This window comes from Coffea arabica, chromosome 2c (genome assembly GCF_036785885.1).
Source record: "Coffea arabica cultivar ET-39 chromosome 2c, Coffea Arabica ET-39 HiFi, whole genome shotgun sequence".
In the NCBI taxonomy this organism is placed as follows: Eukaryota; Viridiplantae; Streptophyta; class Magnoliopsida; order Gentianales; family Rubiaceae; genus Coffea; species Coffea arabica.
Window position 1 is genome coordinate 60,053,502 of NC_092312.1, and position 17,163 is coordinate 60,070,664.

A 17,163-nucleotide genomic window follows, 5' to 3' on the forward strand; every position below is an offset into this window, starting at 1 on the left:
TGGGAAAATAAGAATAATTTAGTTTAGTTAGATAACATATTTTATATTTATTAAATTCTTTTTAATTCATAAACGAGTTATCTAGTCAACCCGTGGGTGATCTAAATTCGACCTATTTTCTTTTCTGGTTCATCAGGTTCAATCCGATTCTGATCCGAACCTCTGAAAGCTCAACCAAAATCTATTCATTTTGTATTAAATTCGTGTCATGTTTTCCGTCGTATTGAAAAATTGTCCCCTTTGTGAGGACTCGAAAATTTTATTTTATATTTTTCTTATAATTTCCCTTATTTCGGAATAAGTTAATTTATACTTCTTTTGATTTCATTCACTTGCCCTAATTTCTTGAATACTTGATGATTGTGTCAAGAGTTTATCTTTTATACTTCGGTACATGTTAAGTTTCATGGTATTAGCGAGATTGTAACGATTTTTAGTGGAATGTGTGAAGAATTTAGTGGGAGAAAAGGAGTATAGTGCAATTGGAGAGAATATAAGCTAAATGAAAACATTAAGGAAAAACTTGACAAGTGTTATCACTGGAACCAAGAGTTATTAGTTAAAGACTTCAAGGGCTAAGTTGACCTTATCATTTCCATTTCTTGTCTTGTAAAAAAGAAAACAAAAACACACAAGGGAGAGAGAGAGTGGGGGGCTGAAATTGAGGAGGAAAAGGAGAAGAAAATTTCATCCAAACTAGCTTCCATCTTGCTTAGTTGTGGGAAAAAGAAAGGAGACATCTTGGAGTAGCCATCAACCTTGGCATAAGGTTGGAAGGGTAGAAGACTTGTGTAGACATCAAAATTTTAATTTTTATTTAATTCAATTTTAGTTTTATTTTTTATTCTTTTTTTATTTTATTTTAATTGATTAAATGATAGTTAATGTTTATTTTTGCTTATTTTTATAAATTAGGTTCATCATTTTTATTTTAAGATATTTTTGCATTAAATTTCTAAAAAGGAAAATTCTCACAAAAATTCAAAAAAATTTGTTTTTAATCTTCTTAGATTCAATTTCTTTAAAATAAATGAAAATTTTGCAATACAATTGCCTTTAGGAATTAACATTCTTGTTTACCTAAATTGATTTTGAAAAATAAAAATATAATAAATAAATAAAAATACGAAGATAGATGTGAGACTTGCATATTGGACAAGTGTATTAAAGGAGTATTAGCACTACAACAAAAAAGGGATTTGGCAAGGAACAAAAGTTCTCGCCAAAAGTTTTGACTTCCTCGCCAATTAATTTTAGCAAGGAAAATGCTTCCTCGCCGAGTTTCTCGCTAGATGCTCGTCGCTAAAAGTTATTAGCGTGAATGCTGCTGCCTTTCTCACTAATGGAACAAATCAATAGCAAGGGCAGACCTCCTCGCTAATTGCTCGAATGCTATGGCAAGAAAAACTTTCCTCTCCACTAAAGTCAAAAACTCCCCACAAAAACCAGTGGTTCCTTGCAAATATTCAAGCTGTTTTGTGAGGAAATAGTGCATCCTCACCAATAATATAGAATTGGCAAGGAGCTTTTTGACAAATCTGCAATCCCCCATACCAGTAAAACATTTTTGGCCAGGAAAGTTTCCTCTCTAACAAGCGATAGTTGATTCTTGCCTAACTATTCGGTGGGAAAATGTTCCCCTCCAATGCTGTTGTGAACATTTCTTAATCCCATTTTAATATGCTAATCTTAATTCCCTGAGCCAATTATGGAGTGGTTTTGTTAGAAAATTTAGCTGCAAATAGCTTAAATTTGGCTTCTCATGTCTGTTGTACATTTTCGAGTTTCTTATAAGTATCAAATTGTTTGGAATTTTTTTTATGAACATCACCAACATAGATGCTCATCAAATTTAAACTCATAAGCCCTGGTATTTGATAGTTTTATGGAATATCACCTGGTCCCAACAACTCCCTTTTGCTAAACATTCGATAAAGAACATACAAAAGCTTTGGTTAGCTAAAAATAATTGCTAGCAGAGTAATACATCAACATCCGGCTTTTTCAATATCTTGAGCCATACAATAGGAAGTGCTTGAAACCAATTGGCAATCCAAAATTGTCAACTATCAATGAGAATATATCCAAAAGAAACAAAATATTAATACCTGAAATCAGGTTTTACAATAAGTGCACAAAAAGCACCTAAACCCAAACGACCCATGTTGGAATAGAGTTTAGTACAAATGTAGAAATTAGTAGAATGGAACTGCAACTTCAACTTCAGTAAATTGCAAGCCGGTATTGTGATTCCATGAATCCTGAAATCACCCCCAAGTCCTCTTGCCTCTGACACTTAGTTTGTATACAGAGGCTGACCTGTTCCTTACACTTGTAGGTAAGTTCAGAAGAAGGCATTCAATCGAACTAACCTGATGTGGCTCCATATCAGCATTGCCCCTCTTTAAATCTCACTTGATGAAGCTGCACAAAAAGGGAAGATTAGATTAGATGGAGAAATTTTACTGATTGCATATGAAAACAGGTTTAAACAAACGAGGAAAAACGGAGAAGTTAACCTCAACCAACCAGGAACTAACTTTTTAGTATGTAAACAGAGGCTGACCTGTTCTTTACACTTGTAGGTAAGTTCAAAAGAAGGCATTGAACTAACTTGATATGGCTCCATATCAGCACTGCCCCTCTTTAAATCTCACTTGATGAAGCTGTACAAAAAGGGAAGATTAGATTAGATGGAGAAATTTTACTGATTGCATATGAAAACAGGGGCTTAAACCAACTAGGAAAAGCAGAGAAGTTAACCTCAACCAACCAGAAAACAAGATGAAAATCAGAGGTTGTTAGCGTAAACCACAACCAATCGAAAAATACAATCTTTGAAATTAAGCACAAACCCACATAATTTACCTTCACAGAGTCTAGAGAATGGTTGGAACTCAATTTTCCTAAAATTGTGAGGAAAATAGTGCAATCTTAGAAATCTAACACAATAATGGTAATAAGAATGCACAAGAAGGATATGAAGATTCACGAAATGGCACCAAACTATAGATCTAACAGTATTTGAAGCAAATGGATGAAGTATTGAAGTTGCTCTGAGGTTTTCTTACAGCAATAAAACTTAAGCTCCTTCACGTTTTGCAATTCTTAGGAGATAGACAGGAGGTGGGCCTTCATTTTTTAGCAATTCCTCAGAGGTCTCCTTCACGTTTAGCAATTCCCGCATCTGTTCTTCCATTTTGGACTAAAAACCACCAATCTTGGCCTTTGAGAGAAGAACATATGCGTGCTTGATCAATTGAGAGAGATAAGTGAGGACCGGCCTTTCTATGTATATATATAATAGTATTATCCCTCTGCTGTAATGAGCCTTCAAATTTTGCCGGAAGGATGTTGCGGGAAAAATAAATTCTTGGAGGGAATAAAGCGCGCGTCCAAAATTCTGAAACATTAATGATGTTTTAAGTGTTGTAGTTAAAGTTTCTAAGAATCGGAGTATATTATATAGAATGAATATTGAGTGTTAGAAGTATATAAAAATTGAAAGAGATCATGTATGAGAAAATGAAACTAATGAAAATATTCTCAATATATAGCTAATCAAATTAACTAAGTTTGATAAATTTGCATTTAATTTTCAAATAAAGGTTTGTTGTATGATATGTAATTGCCATTTCTTGAAATTATTCCTCACTCTTATATTTTTGCTAAACTTCAAAGAACTTAACTACGTGTAAAATAGCATGAGAGGAATGCCTTCAAATGTGCTAGTCAATAAATATTTATATTATATTTGTGCTAATACATGTCCATTTCCATAATTCAAAAAATCTTATGTATTTCATATATGAGTTTTTTTTCAAGTAACTGTATAAAACACTTATAAGTGTTAATAATTAGATGATTTAATTTAATTGTTCTAAAGTCTTAAATACGAGGATAAAGAATAAAATTGGTATAGATGTACTATAATCTATGAAATTATAGTAAATTACTTGTAATTCCAGTTCCTCAACTTTTAAATCTATTTGTATTGTGACTTTGAACTATGTGTTATTTTGCTAAACACATATTTCTATGATGAACTTTTGATCATAATTTATTAAAAAGAATTTTGTGTAACAAGCGCTTTAGATTGCCTATCCATTTTTTTTGAATTGTTATAAAAATATGTAATTCTTTTATTAAGAAAAAAAAAGTCTTGTGTAATAGGCTTAATCTCTCCTCAATTACAAAATTGATTGAAATAATGTACTTTAGAAGTTTCATTGAGTATTAATAATTGTAAACCACTCCATTTTTATTATTCTAATGCCAACATAACAATGTGACTTTGAACTATATGTGTTTCGTGTAACAAGTGCTTCAAAATGCCTATCCATTTATTCTTGAATTGTTACAAAAGTATGTAATGCATTTATTAAGAAAAAAGTCTTGTGTAATAGGTTTAATCTCTCATCAATTACAAAATTGATCGAAATAATGTACTTTGGAAGTTTCATTGAGTATTAATAATTGTAAACCGCTCCATTTTTATTATTCTAATACAAACATAACAAATGTGACTTTAAACTATATGTGTTATTTTGCTAAACTCATATTTCTATGATGAAATTTTAATCATAGTTTATAAAAAGGAATTTCTGTAACAAGTGCTTCACAATGCCTATCCACTTATTCTTGAATTGTTACAAAAGTATGTAATTCATTTATTAAGAAAAAAGTCTAGTGTAATGGGTTTAATCTCTAGTCAAATACAAAATTGATTGAAATAATGTACTTTAGAAGTTTCATTGAGTATTAATAATTGTAAACCGCTCCATTTTTATTATTCTAATACCAACATAACAAATGTGACTTTAAATATATGTGTTATTTTTCTAAACTCATATTTTTATGATGAAAATTTAATCATAGTTTAAAAAAAGAATTTTGTGTAACAAGCGCTTCACAGTGCCTATCAATTTATTCTTGAATTGTTACGAAAGTATGTAATTTATTTATTAAGAAAAAAGTATTGTGTAATAGGCTTAATCTCTCCTTAATTACAAAATTGATTAAAATAAAGTACTTTAGAAGTTTCAGTGAGTATTAATCATTATATTTAGATAAGGTGGCATTGATGAATTACATATATATCCTTTGAATTCAAAATATTGTTTTAATAGAAGTGTATTGAAATTAAAAAAAAAAATCAAATGGCAAAATTGAAAAGTATGTATTTAATTTGAAATAGCGACTCTTATTTTAGAACATCAATAAAGTAAAAATATGATAACAACTACGGACAAAGGAAGTACATAACAACCATTTCATGAAATTTGAAGTTCTTTGACAGAGTTGTGAAAGCTAATGAACCATGTGTAACACTCTTTCCATGCCTGCATTGTTTGGCTGGTAGATATAAAATTCAAAACCATAAATACGCTTGATTTAAAGTATTTAGTCTATATGAATCTCCAAGTTCTATGTCTGAGACCAAACAATGATGCTAGTTCTCAAAGGACTTAATTCCCTTGAACTTAGTTTGAAAGAGGCAATTTATCAAATAACTGGTGGGATATAATAAACCTTTATTATTTTGCATTACTTCTAAAGATAGAAGCCCCAAAATTTTTGCAGCAAATTAACTAAATCTAGTGCTCCAAGCTCCAGATGTTCAATATACAACAAATACCCAACCAAGAAGATTAATGAGATAAAAAGAAAAACTTTACCAAAATTTCTGCACCTAATCGTTGAAAGCAGAGCTTTCCCAAGACCTGTGCAGAATGATCAATAAACAATCTTGTCTGGTTGATGACCATTTTTAAGCTCTTGATGAATTCCATATGCAGTAATGAAAATCTCCCGGTAAATTATATCCATCTCTCTATATGCATTTTCCAAAGGGAGTGGAAGGTTTCGTGCAAAGCCAGTCAAATCTTCTGATATGGCACAGTTACTTGGGATTTCATATTGACAGCACTGAGGGTTATGAAATCTCATGAGAGATTTATTCTATGGGCTAAGAAAATTGCCCATTTCTCTCTTAGACTTTCCCACTTTCATTACACGGCAAATTGAAACTAAAAAAAGCAACAAGCATAAACTAGGATGGAAAAAGGGACGTGTGACATTTAATCATAATTCAGCACCTATGCATGACCAAAAGTTGAAGTCATTACTTGAAAAATACATGAACAGCAATTGTGCCTTTCCAAAATAACTAGAGTTTATAACCACCGTTTAAAACAAACTTGAGCTTCCAAAAGGTCTTGTCACCTATTACATCCCAAACAAGCCACCTAAACATTTTAAACACTTTCACGGTGCCTTCCAGATTGCAACCTATCTCCAAATTCGCAATGTTAACCTGCACTAGAAAAATCACATATTAACAAGCTAAATTCAAGCAAAAAATTAACTGCAAGCATTTTTAGAATTGAATTACAGGACTTTTGTCAAGAAAACAAATTGCCACATAGAGCAAGTAAAACACATACCATTATACCTTTTAAACAAAAATAAGCATGGCTTCAAAATATTTTATCATCTACCACATCCAAAACAAGCCAAACTACAAAAACAATTCAAGCTCAAATGGCTCCTTCTAGATTGCACAGCCTATTTCCATCCAAAATCTCCAAAATAAACCTGCAAAACAAATATTTAATATAAGAGATTTTCCAAACATAATGAAATTTTTTACTAAAACCATTGTGCCTCAACTGCATTTCTTAGCACTAAAACTTCCAATGTATTTGGCTACCCATATATTGCTTTCCAAAATCACATATAGCTTGCATCACATCCATTCATCATTTTGTCACAGTGTATTACCAGAAATAATAGAGAACTGACTCTATGCATTCATATTAATTGAGATTCGTACTAACATCATCACACAGAAGCACAAATTGGTGACCTCATAAACTAAATTGTTTGAAAGAATGATAATACAACTAAATATTTTAGCTACTAATCAGGATTCAAAATTTAGAATATCTTACCTTGCTAATTTATAAAATTAGCTATTGGCATTAGCTACAGTCCTGTTTTTCACTTCTGCCATCAACCAATCTATTGACTCTTGTAGGTGCTGAAGTTGAGCTTGTTGTTCCTCAATTTTAGAATGTGCAGCCTCCAGTTGTGACTTTTGCTCAGCAACGATGCTCTCCATTTGTCTATCATTGCTGCCATTGGTTCCCCTACTATATTGCCTTCGAGATGGTGGTCTAACTCCACGAGGTTTCCCACAGATATAACCTGACTTTTTTTGACAAACTTGTTCAATTATCTCAACCTCAGACTTTGGCGGCTCATTTTCAGAAATAAGTTGATTTTTCAAATTAATCATTTCTTGCTGCAAGATATAAAATTTGTACCATAGTATAAGCTCTCAACTTAAAATATTTTTTATTGACAAATTTGTTTGATATGCATGACTTACATGCCTTTCTTCAGCAAGATGAGAGGACCATCCTTTTCTATTTCTGTATGCGATATCAAACAAATCAATAAGACTGGGTTTCTCATTTGTCTCTGGATTGGTCTGACAAAATAGGCAACATATGAATGCACAAATATGTTTGAAACTTTTCATTTTGACTGGATTTAAGAACTTCTGACCACCCCCCATAGTCACAGCAAATTGGTAATATAGGATGCGAGTTTACCATTTCATGACGTTTTTGTAGAAAAGACTTAGATCCCAGCTTGTGCACATACTCCAGATTTGCACGATTTAGTGCATTAGTTCTTGAACGAGTCTAATATACAAGGTATGATCTTGTCAAGAACTTAATTCTCTATGCATGAATCATTTTAACAAAAATTAATGTATAGATATTTACTTACCTTCCAATCCTCATTGTCAAAGATATTGTCACAGATCCAAACCCAATCATCCCTTCTCTCAAGAAAGTGGACAGGAGGATTGGCCCTTCCATTTGCACCTCCCCCCATACTTTTTGTAGTGTTGATGACATTTGTTCCTAAAATTTCCATACAGTCGTCCAAATTGATTCTTAACAGCATCTTGAACATGCGGCTTTGTCCAGTCCAAATTAAATGTGTCCTGTAAAATTTACAAAAATAAGTTTAGAAATTTGTAAATGATACGAAATGAATTAAATGTATCATACCACTGCACGTTCATAAAGATCCTCCTTGGCTGACTTGTCCATGGCTGTCCAATTCTGTACTCGTACTGGTGCATCTTGCCTAAGGATAAGACCGAGCTCTCTTGCAAAGCATGCACTCTATTCACCAACAGGTGCATTCTCATCTTCAGGTATTAATATTGGTGGTCTGTATTTTTTCACCTTCTAGATCTTGCTCCCTTCTTGCCCTTACTTCTTTCTCAAGCCTAATATTTCGATTGGGTCCACGCTTTCTAGGGGCTAACAAAGCTAAGAACAAGGTGAGTATGTAGAAATTGAAATTTTGCAGCAGTTTAGGATAATACTATCTGCTAACATCTACAAAACTAGGACATATTTATAATATCAACAAGGTTAAAATCACCTGCATTTGTTCCTGTTGAATTGGATGCATTATGGACCTGATCTGTATTATGTTCATTATTTGTTGATTGAGTAATTTGATTTGCCACTCTTGAAGCTGCATTGTGGTTAGCAGACTCATTTTGTGCTTCAATTTCATTAGCTGATAGCTCCTTTTGTCAAACAAACAAATGATCATGTCAGCTATGAACAGAGGTCTTTGCAAAAAAAAATGTAACTTAGCCGAAATAATCATATTGACATTATGAATATAAATGCAACATTACACCAACTAGGCAATTTTGAGAGGCAAAAAGATTAGTAGGTGGAGAAGATTACACCAACTAGGCAATTTTGGAAAGTCCTGAAGGATTGAATTGGAGGCTTGTTTGTTACTTGCTGAGATTGCAAAACTCTAGCCCCCACCTAGGATGAGATATAATATCATTAGCTATGATCTTCAGTAATAGAATAACAATCTTAATTGCTTAACATACAGGCATTAAATGAAAAACTTACTATAGCAGATTCCATGTCTATGAAAAGATTCATGACTGGTTCCATGTTTGATGTTCCATGAGGGATGTGGTTAGAGTTTGTTTCTCTCGGAGCTACCTGCTTTATAGACACAAAAACAACATATTAAATTTATTACACTAATGTGAGTAAATCTAAGCAATTGTAGGAAAGGTTTTAGTTCTCACCGTGACAGACTTTTGCATCAGCTGATCCCCAGTGCAAACCTTTGGTGCATTAGATGCCGGATTAGATTGTTTGCTTGCTGCAACTTTTTCAAATTGTCTTGCCCGTAACGCATTGCCTGGCATCTATATTAGACCACTATTAGTATCTCAAATAAGATTACAAGTATAAAGGATGCACCCAACATGCGAATCAAAATAACTTTTAACTATCATAAAAGTGTTATAAAACTAATAAAATGAAATACTACAATAGGAATTGAAGAAGTATTAGAGAAAAGAATAGAGAAAGGAGAATGATATCCTTATATTTCAACAAGATACAAAAGTCCTACAAAGGGTGTCAATGTACCTCTATATATAGGTACTACAAGATCAAAGGTACATAAAGCCTATTAAACACTCACTACTACAATAATATGAAGAAACTTATGAAACGGTTTCTCCACTACATGAATAGATTTATGAATTGTAACTTCTATACATAATATAATCATAAAATTAAGAATTAATCATCTTGGGAATACAAAGGGACATCCATACTTTTAATTGTTTCATAACACTCCCCCTTGGATGTCCATTACATAAAGAATATGCCTCGTTAAAACCTTACCAGGGAAAAACCCATCGGGACAAAAACCCTAGTGAAGGAAAAAGAGTACACTATTCTTGTGTATTAATTTCTCCCCCTGATGCAAACATCATTTGAGATCTTTTAATCGTCGCATTCCAATATTCTTTGCCAATTGCACTGAGATATGGTACTTCAGGACCAAGTATCTCTTCATCTTCCTCTCACGATCTAAAAGGATCTTTATTAGGATCTAATGATCTGACGATCATTGGAATACTTAATATATGTGTCTTATCCATATAAAATCGCTTTAATATCTTCCGGGTATATGCAGTTTGGTGGACAAAAATTCTACATTTCAAATGCTCAATTTGTAAACCAAGGCAGAATTTTGTCTTTCCAAAATCTTTGATCTCAAATTCTTTTCTCAAATATTCAACATTAATTTGAATCTCTTCAGGAGTTCCAATCAAATTTAGATCATCAACATATACTACAATTATTACAAAATTTGATCCATTTTTCTTGATAAAAACACGTGAACATATTGGATCATTGGTATAACCTTCTTTAGTTAGACATTCATTGAGGCGGTTATACCACATACGTCTAGATTGTTTGACCCATACAGAGACCTTTGTAATTTAATAGAATAAATATCTTTAGAATTTGATTTGCATGCTTCAGGCATGTTGAATCCTTCGGGAATTCTCATATAAATATCATTTTCAAGATTTTCATATAAGTATGCAGTAACAACGTCCATTAAACACATCTCTAGTTTTTCATGTACTGCAAAACTCACAAGATATCTAAATGTGATAGCATCCACTACAGGTGAATACGTTTCATTATAATCAAATTCAGGCCTTTGTGAAAATCCTTGAACTACTAGTTTTACACCTTTAGGTGTTTGGACTACAAGTCCAAAAACTTTTCTTGTAGCCAGTGAGTCCAATTCAAATTGAATCGCATCTTTCCATTTTTCCAATCATTTCTATACCGACATTCATCAACCGATCTAGATTCATGATCCTCATCAACTTCTATAATATCAAGTGCTACATTTTATTAGGCTCCAATTAAATTTTTTTATGATTTCATTCTCTTCAGAAATTGGCTCTTCAGGAGCAACCTCTTCAAGAGGTTGAATTTTGTCATGACATTTAATCTCCGGAGATATTTGAAATCAATTTATACCTTATTTAGGTAGGCCGGCCTTAAATTTATTTGTAACACTTATGCATGTCCTTCAGGGACATCAATTTTTATCAAAGTATTTTCTGCAGGAATAGTTGATTTAATAACTCTTCAGGAGTCGATATATATCTGACAACTGGTTTGCAATTTTCTGCAAATGAATAATTTCTTGAACTTTCAGTTCACATTATTTTGTATGAGAATCGAGAAAATCCAATTTTTCAGGTGATTTCCTTTCGGTTGATTTCTTCCTCCCCCTAATGTCAGGAATCGTAACTCATCAGAATAAATAAATCATTTAATAGATCATTCATCAAATATTTTACGATATTTAATCGTAAAAAGTGATTCATACCCAACATAAATTCTAAATTTCTTTTGGAGCCATATATAATATAAAGGGGGTATGTATAAATACTTGTCGGCTCTCAAATATTCTCACTTTTGTCAAATCATATATCCATTGGGATCAGTAAACTTCTGGTTTACTGCAATTGATGATTATAAATGAGAATGAAGACAACTATATCGATAACCTTTTCTCCCTCGAATGATTATTATAATATAATTAACCTTTATCTCACTTGATTTCTAAATATGATCTTTATTATTGTCTCATTTAATGTCTCAATTTGATATCCATTTCAACGGATATTCAAATTCAATAAATTTTTCGAGACATGGTAAAAAGTAGTACTTTATTCATGATAAACTTTTTTCCTATAGGGAGAAATATAGTAGTGGCTCTTCTGGAGCTTTCAATCACTTAAGCACTAACACTAATTGTGTTTGTCTCTTTTTTTGAAAAATAGTGTATATAGTAACACTTATTAATGAGACACATATCATTATCACCATAATTCTTATGGGACAAATATCATCACGATAATTCTTTGATCCCAAATGTTTAACATCTATTTCTTCTTCAGGAAGAAAAACTAATTAAATCAATCATCATACACCTTCAGGGTGTTTAAAGAAATTGGCCATGTAAAAATGCTATTATAATTTTGATTCGTCAAATGTACTTCGGGACATTTATCTTTAGGACCTTTATTTTCGTGTTCTTATCATTATTATCCCACTTCAAGTGGTAACTTTTTCTCTTGTCATGGTAAAATATATATTTACCAAACTCATAATCATGGCAACAACCATAACTAATAAATTGAAATTTAGTCGCATTCACTTATGGGAATGGACTAGAACTAGCATGCAATAAGTACAGAATACTTCTCAAATTTCTCTTAATATTGCTACTACAGGAGCATATTCGAGAAACCAATAGTGGAGAATATCATTTTCAATTAAGAAATAATTCTAAACATAGTAAAATTGTGTACTTGCAGCCATAAGTAAATTTATCATATCAGATTTTGAAATAATGACCATTTTCTGGTGGCAAAATATTTTCATTAAAGAACGACCATCTTCAGGTGATCGAATCTTTTTCTTTAAATATTTCAAAGGACAAGTAGATCCTCAAATATAATTGATTTTCTATAATAGTATCTCCAAAATTCATTGCATCAGAATATAAGTATTTATAACAAATAATTCTAAAGATAAATAAGTAGAATTAAAGGGAGAAATATTACCTCAAAGATGTCAAACAGTATATATTTGTGTTTAATGATTGCTCAGCAATAGGCACTTGTATTTTTTGCGATAATTTAAATGTTAGCCATAAGAAATTCACATAAGTTTATGGGTCAGAGATTTACCTCAAAAGTTACTTGAAGAAATATGGGCAGAATTTTGGCAAAACCTTGTGTTTCACTTTTGTTCACGGTAGAGGCTCCGTTTTCACCTTTTACTCAAAAATAGAGACTCGTACTGATAACGTGTTATAAAACTAATAAAATGAAATACTACAATAGGAATTGAAGAAGTATTAGAGAAAGGAATAGAGAAAGGAGAATGATATCCTTATATTTCAACAAGATACAAAAGTCCTACAAAGGGTGTCAATGTACCTCTATATATAGGTACTACAAGATCAAAGGTACATAAATCCTATTAAACACCCACTACTACAATAATATGAAGAAACTTATGAAACGGTTTCTTCACTACATGAATAGATTTATGAATTGTAACTTCTATACATAATGTAATCATAAAATCAAGAATTAATCCTCTTGGGAATACAAAGGGACATCCATACTTTTAATTGTTTCATAACAAAAAGGACACAAAAAGCAACTGATAATTATTGTAATACACAAAATAGATCTTTTTCATGAAACAAGAGTGGTACAGATACACTTCATTTTTACAAAAAAATGTCATAAGTCACTCTATGTCACTGTCAGAACTAAAGCTCAAGTAAGGTTCTTCTTCACTTTCTCTTGTGCTTCTTGACTCTTCATCAATCATCTCATCATTAATGAAATCATCCAACTCATTCTCAGCTTCGTCACTCGGTGCATTATCCTCTAAATCAATGGTTTCTGGGTCAACATCAGTTCTGTCCAATGAAAATGCTTCATAGTCTTGAACTTCAAACATGATTTCTGAACACTCATTCTGTTGGTATGCTTCATGATTACCAAATGCATCTTCAGGATCATTTTCATCAGTGGGTTGGAAAAGTGATGGATCCCATATATGTCTGTGATCTGCAACAAGAGCTACATGCCAATCTCCACCCAATTTTGTGTCCTTAACATAGAAAACTTGGGTGGCCTGAGTAGCAAGAACATAAGGATCATTTGCATACCATTTTTTCCCAAAATTAACACTTGTGAAATACTTATCACAGCGAGCTGTCCTAGAATCAAACCATTCACACCCAAATAAAAGAACTTGGTAGTTCCCCCTATATCTTAGCTGCATGACTTCTTTAACAATTCCATAGAAGTCTATAATTTCATTATTGTGCTCTCCCTCAGTACGTATACCACTATTTTGTGTCTTTTGACGACTATCACGCTCCTTAGTTAGGAACTTAACTCCATTGACTATACAACCGGGATACACGGTGGTACGAATATCTGGCCCCATTGCAAGTGAATATAGATCTTTATTCGCTTGACAGTCTCCTTGATCATGCAAGTTCTTCATCTGCATAAATAACAGTTAGTGAACATCAAAATTTTAGTCTTAAAGCAATCTTCTCCTTATTAATAAGAAGAGCATAGCTTACTTTTTTTCTAAACCATAATGGAAATTCAACTTTCTGTCTCTCAAAGAGGTTTGATGGATTTCTTCTTTTTAGCTCTTCCTCATGCTCACTGTTCATAGTGCATAATTAGAAACTGCATTTCTCAAATTGCTCAACTAAATTATTGGTAAAAAGATTTACTTACAGCAAAAATGGTCGCAATTCATCACAATTGTCAAGAACATACCAATGGACCAAATTATATTGATCCCTAGTCAAAGTGGCACCTAGAGGCGCTCCAATTGGACGAATTTTATGGGAAAATATGGATAACCTGTCATGAGCAGGATTTTCTCCATCATAATACCTATCCGATCGATTGAATTTTGTCTCAATTCCATCAAGATATAAGGAGCAGAAAGTTAAACTTTCATTGACAATATATGTTTCTGCAATTGAACCCTCTGGATAGGCTTTGTTTTTCACAGTTCCTTTGAGACTTCCTAGGTACCTAAATGTGTAAAAAAACTGTTATAAGCATATATAGCAGTTAGTGATCTAACTTAGCTAATATATTTTTAGGAAGTCATATTAAGAAGAATCATACTTACCTTTCAAAAGGGTACATCCACCTATGTTGGACAGGCCCTCCAAGTTTGGCTTCACGGGGTAAGTGAACAGCTAAATGGATCATAATATCGAAAAAAGCTGGTGGAAAGATCATTTCCAACTTGCACAATATCATTACTATGTTCTTTTCTAATTTCTCAATCTCTTCCAATCTAAGCTTTTTTGAACACAGATCTTGAAAGAACTTGGCTACTTCACATATTAAAGTATACATATCTGTTGACAAGAATCCGCGCAATCCGACAGGAAGCATTCGTTGCAAAAGAATGTGACAATCATGGCTCTTTAATCCTGATATCTTACCATCTTTTATGTTGACACATCTTGATATGTTAGCTGCATAGCTATCAGGATACTTCACTGAACTCAAAAATTCACAAAAACCTTGTCGCTCTTTTGGTAACAGATTATAGCATGCTTGTGGCTTTTCAAGCTTGCCATTTCTTCGATGTAAGTGTAGCTCATGCCGAATGTCCATGTCCTCCAAATCCCGCCGAGCTTTATCTGTATCCTTTGACTTGTTTTCTAAGTTAAGCAAAGTCCCCATAATATTATCACACCAATTCTTAGCAGTGTGCATAACATCGATGTTGTGTTTTAGTAGAATATCTTTCCAATATGGTAATTGGTAAAATATGCTCTTCTTAGTCCAGTTTCTTTCTTCAAGACTGCGCTTCCTTTTCTTAGTATTTGGATTTTTTTCCAAGTGTTACACCCTCAACAACTTGTAATTGTTCAAGAATTTCTTCACCTGACAATTCCCGTGGTTTCAACCTTCTCTCTACCCTACCATTAAATTTTTTGCCATTATTTCGCCACACATGATTATCAGGCAAAAAGCGACGGTGGCCCAAGTAACCAATCTTGTTTCTCAATGACTGATAGTCCGTTTCATCATTGCAGCAAGGGCATGCCATTTTTCCCTTGGTCACCCAACCAGATAAGTCCCCATAAGCCGGAAAGTCATTTATAGTCCACATAAGTGCTGCATGTAGAAGGAAGCATTGTTCAGTCACAGAATCATATGTCCAAACCCCTTTGAACAATTCTAACAGTTTATCAATCAAAGGTTGCAAAAACACGTCAATATCCTTTCCCGGTGACCGACGACCTGGAATAAGTAGTGACAAGAAGAAATAAGGCTCCCTTTTTGATACCCATGGTGGCATATTATAGTTTATGAGCACCACTGGCCACATACTATAGGAGTTACACATATTATTGAAAGGGTTGAAACCATCACTTGACAATGCAAGACGAACATTTCAAGCATCTTCAGCAAACCATGGAAATTTCTTATCAAACTCTTTCCATGATTCACCATCTGCTGGATGACTTAAGACCCCTATTTCTTCAACTCATTTTTCCTTGTGCCATCTCATATAAGATGCTATTTTTCTTGACATAAATAGTCTCTGCAGTCTTGGTTTCAAAGGAAAGTAGCGAAGAATCTTCTGAGGAATTTTTTTACTTTTGCCATCATTTATTTTCCATCTAGATTGAAAACATTTTGGACAATGATCCAATCCTTCATATTCCTTCCAAAAGAGAACACAGTCATTCTTGCATGCATGAATCAGGTCACATCGCAACCCAATGCCCCCCAATAACTTTCTTGAATCATAGTAAGAGGATGGAAGTAAGTTATCATCGGGGTAGGAGTCCTTCAATAGTTGAAGAAGCATGGTAAAAGATTTATTACTCCATCGATTGAGTACCTTCAAGTGTAGCAATTTTACAACAAAAAGTAATATTGAATACTTTTTGCAGCTAGGATATAAGGCCCGCTTAGCATCTTTAAATAATCTATCAAATTTTTCTAACTCATCTTCTTTTCTAGAAGAAACCTCCTTATTACTCCCACCATTTAATTCTTCTTCATTAAAGGTCCCCCAATAGATGTCTTCTAAAATTTCTTGCATTTCGTCATCATTTACTTCTGCATTGTTAGCATTAATTTCATGCTCATTATCACAACATGAATGAACATTTGAATTTTCATTAGGTAGAGTTTCCCCATGAAATTTCCAATATGTATAAGTACTATCCATCCCCTTATACAGCAGATGACTCTCAACAACATGAACAGAGTAGTACTTCACATTTCTGCATTTTCTGCATGGACATCTAATCTTTGGTTTATCACCTTTGTGCTGTTTTGCCATTGTCAAAAATTTCTCTAGTCCATTCCTATATTCATCACACCATCTATCAGCCAGGAACATCCAACCCTTATCCAGTTTTCCTCCTATCATATGAACTACATGCTATACCAAGGTGCAAGTTTAGATGACAAGCCTTCCCAGAGGAATTGTGTTGGAAAAATAGCACTGAAATTCAAAAAGATGATAATTATAAAGAACTAGTTAAATAAAGCATAATATGTCCATAAAAAACAAAAGCATATGCATTCACAATATCACAAGTTAGATCCAAATAATGGCAGTTTCACTTCAAATAAAAATCAAACTTGAGGACTGTAATGCACTTACCATGAAGGACCGC

The 17,163-nt window shown here is 33.0% G+C and overlaps 2 protein-coding genes and 1 long non-coding RNA gene across 3 annotated transcripts; all 3 read right to left on the minus strand.

Moving 5' to 3' along the window:
- Nucleotides 1–1,981: 1,981 nt before the first annotated feature.
- LOC113727393 (uncharacterized) lies at nt 1,982–6,311 on the minus strand. Its single transcript, XR_003457799.2, has 4 exons — nt 5,679–6,311; nt 3,072–3,403; nt 2,567–2,666; nt 1,982–2,424 (listed from the first exon to the last, which is right to left on the minus strand). It is a non-coding gene; the product is annotated as an uncharacterized lncRNA (long non-coding RNA).
- Nucleotides 6,312–6,446: 135 nt separating this feature from the next.
- Nucleotides 6,447–8,415, minus strand: LOC140035364 (uncharacterized). The gene is made up of 6 exons (XM_072076057.1): nt 8,088–8,415; nt 7,801–8,020; nt 7,620–7,712; nt 7,394–7,495; nt 6,954–7,306; nt 6,447–6,597 (listed from the first exon to the last, which is right to left on the minus strand). Exons 1-5 carry the CDS (start codon nt 8,228–8,230, stop codon nt 6,971–6,973), a joined length of 894 nt encoding a protein of 297 aa, XP_071932158.1. The 5' UTR covers nt 8,231–8,415; the 3' UTR covers nt 6,447–6,597; nt 6,954–6,970.
- Nucleotides 8,416–16,016: 7,601 nt separating this feature from the next.
- LOC113724454 (uncharacterized) lies at nt 16,017–16,913 on the minus strand. The gene has a single exon (XM_027247356.1). It carries the CDS (start codon nt 16,911–16,913, stop codon nt 16,017–16,019), a length of 897 nt encoding a protein of 298 aa, XP_027103157.1.
- Between the last annotated feature and the right edge of the window lie 250 nt (nt 16,914–17,163).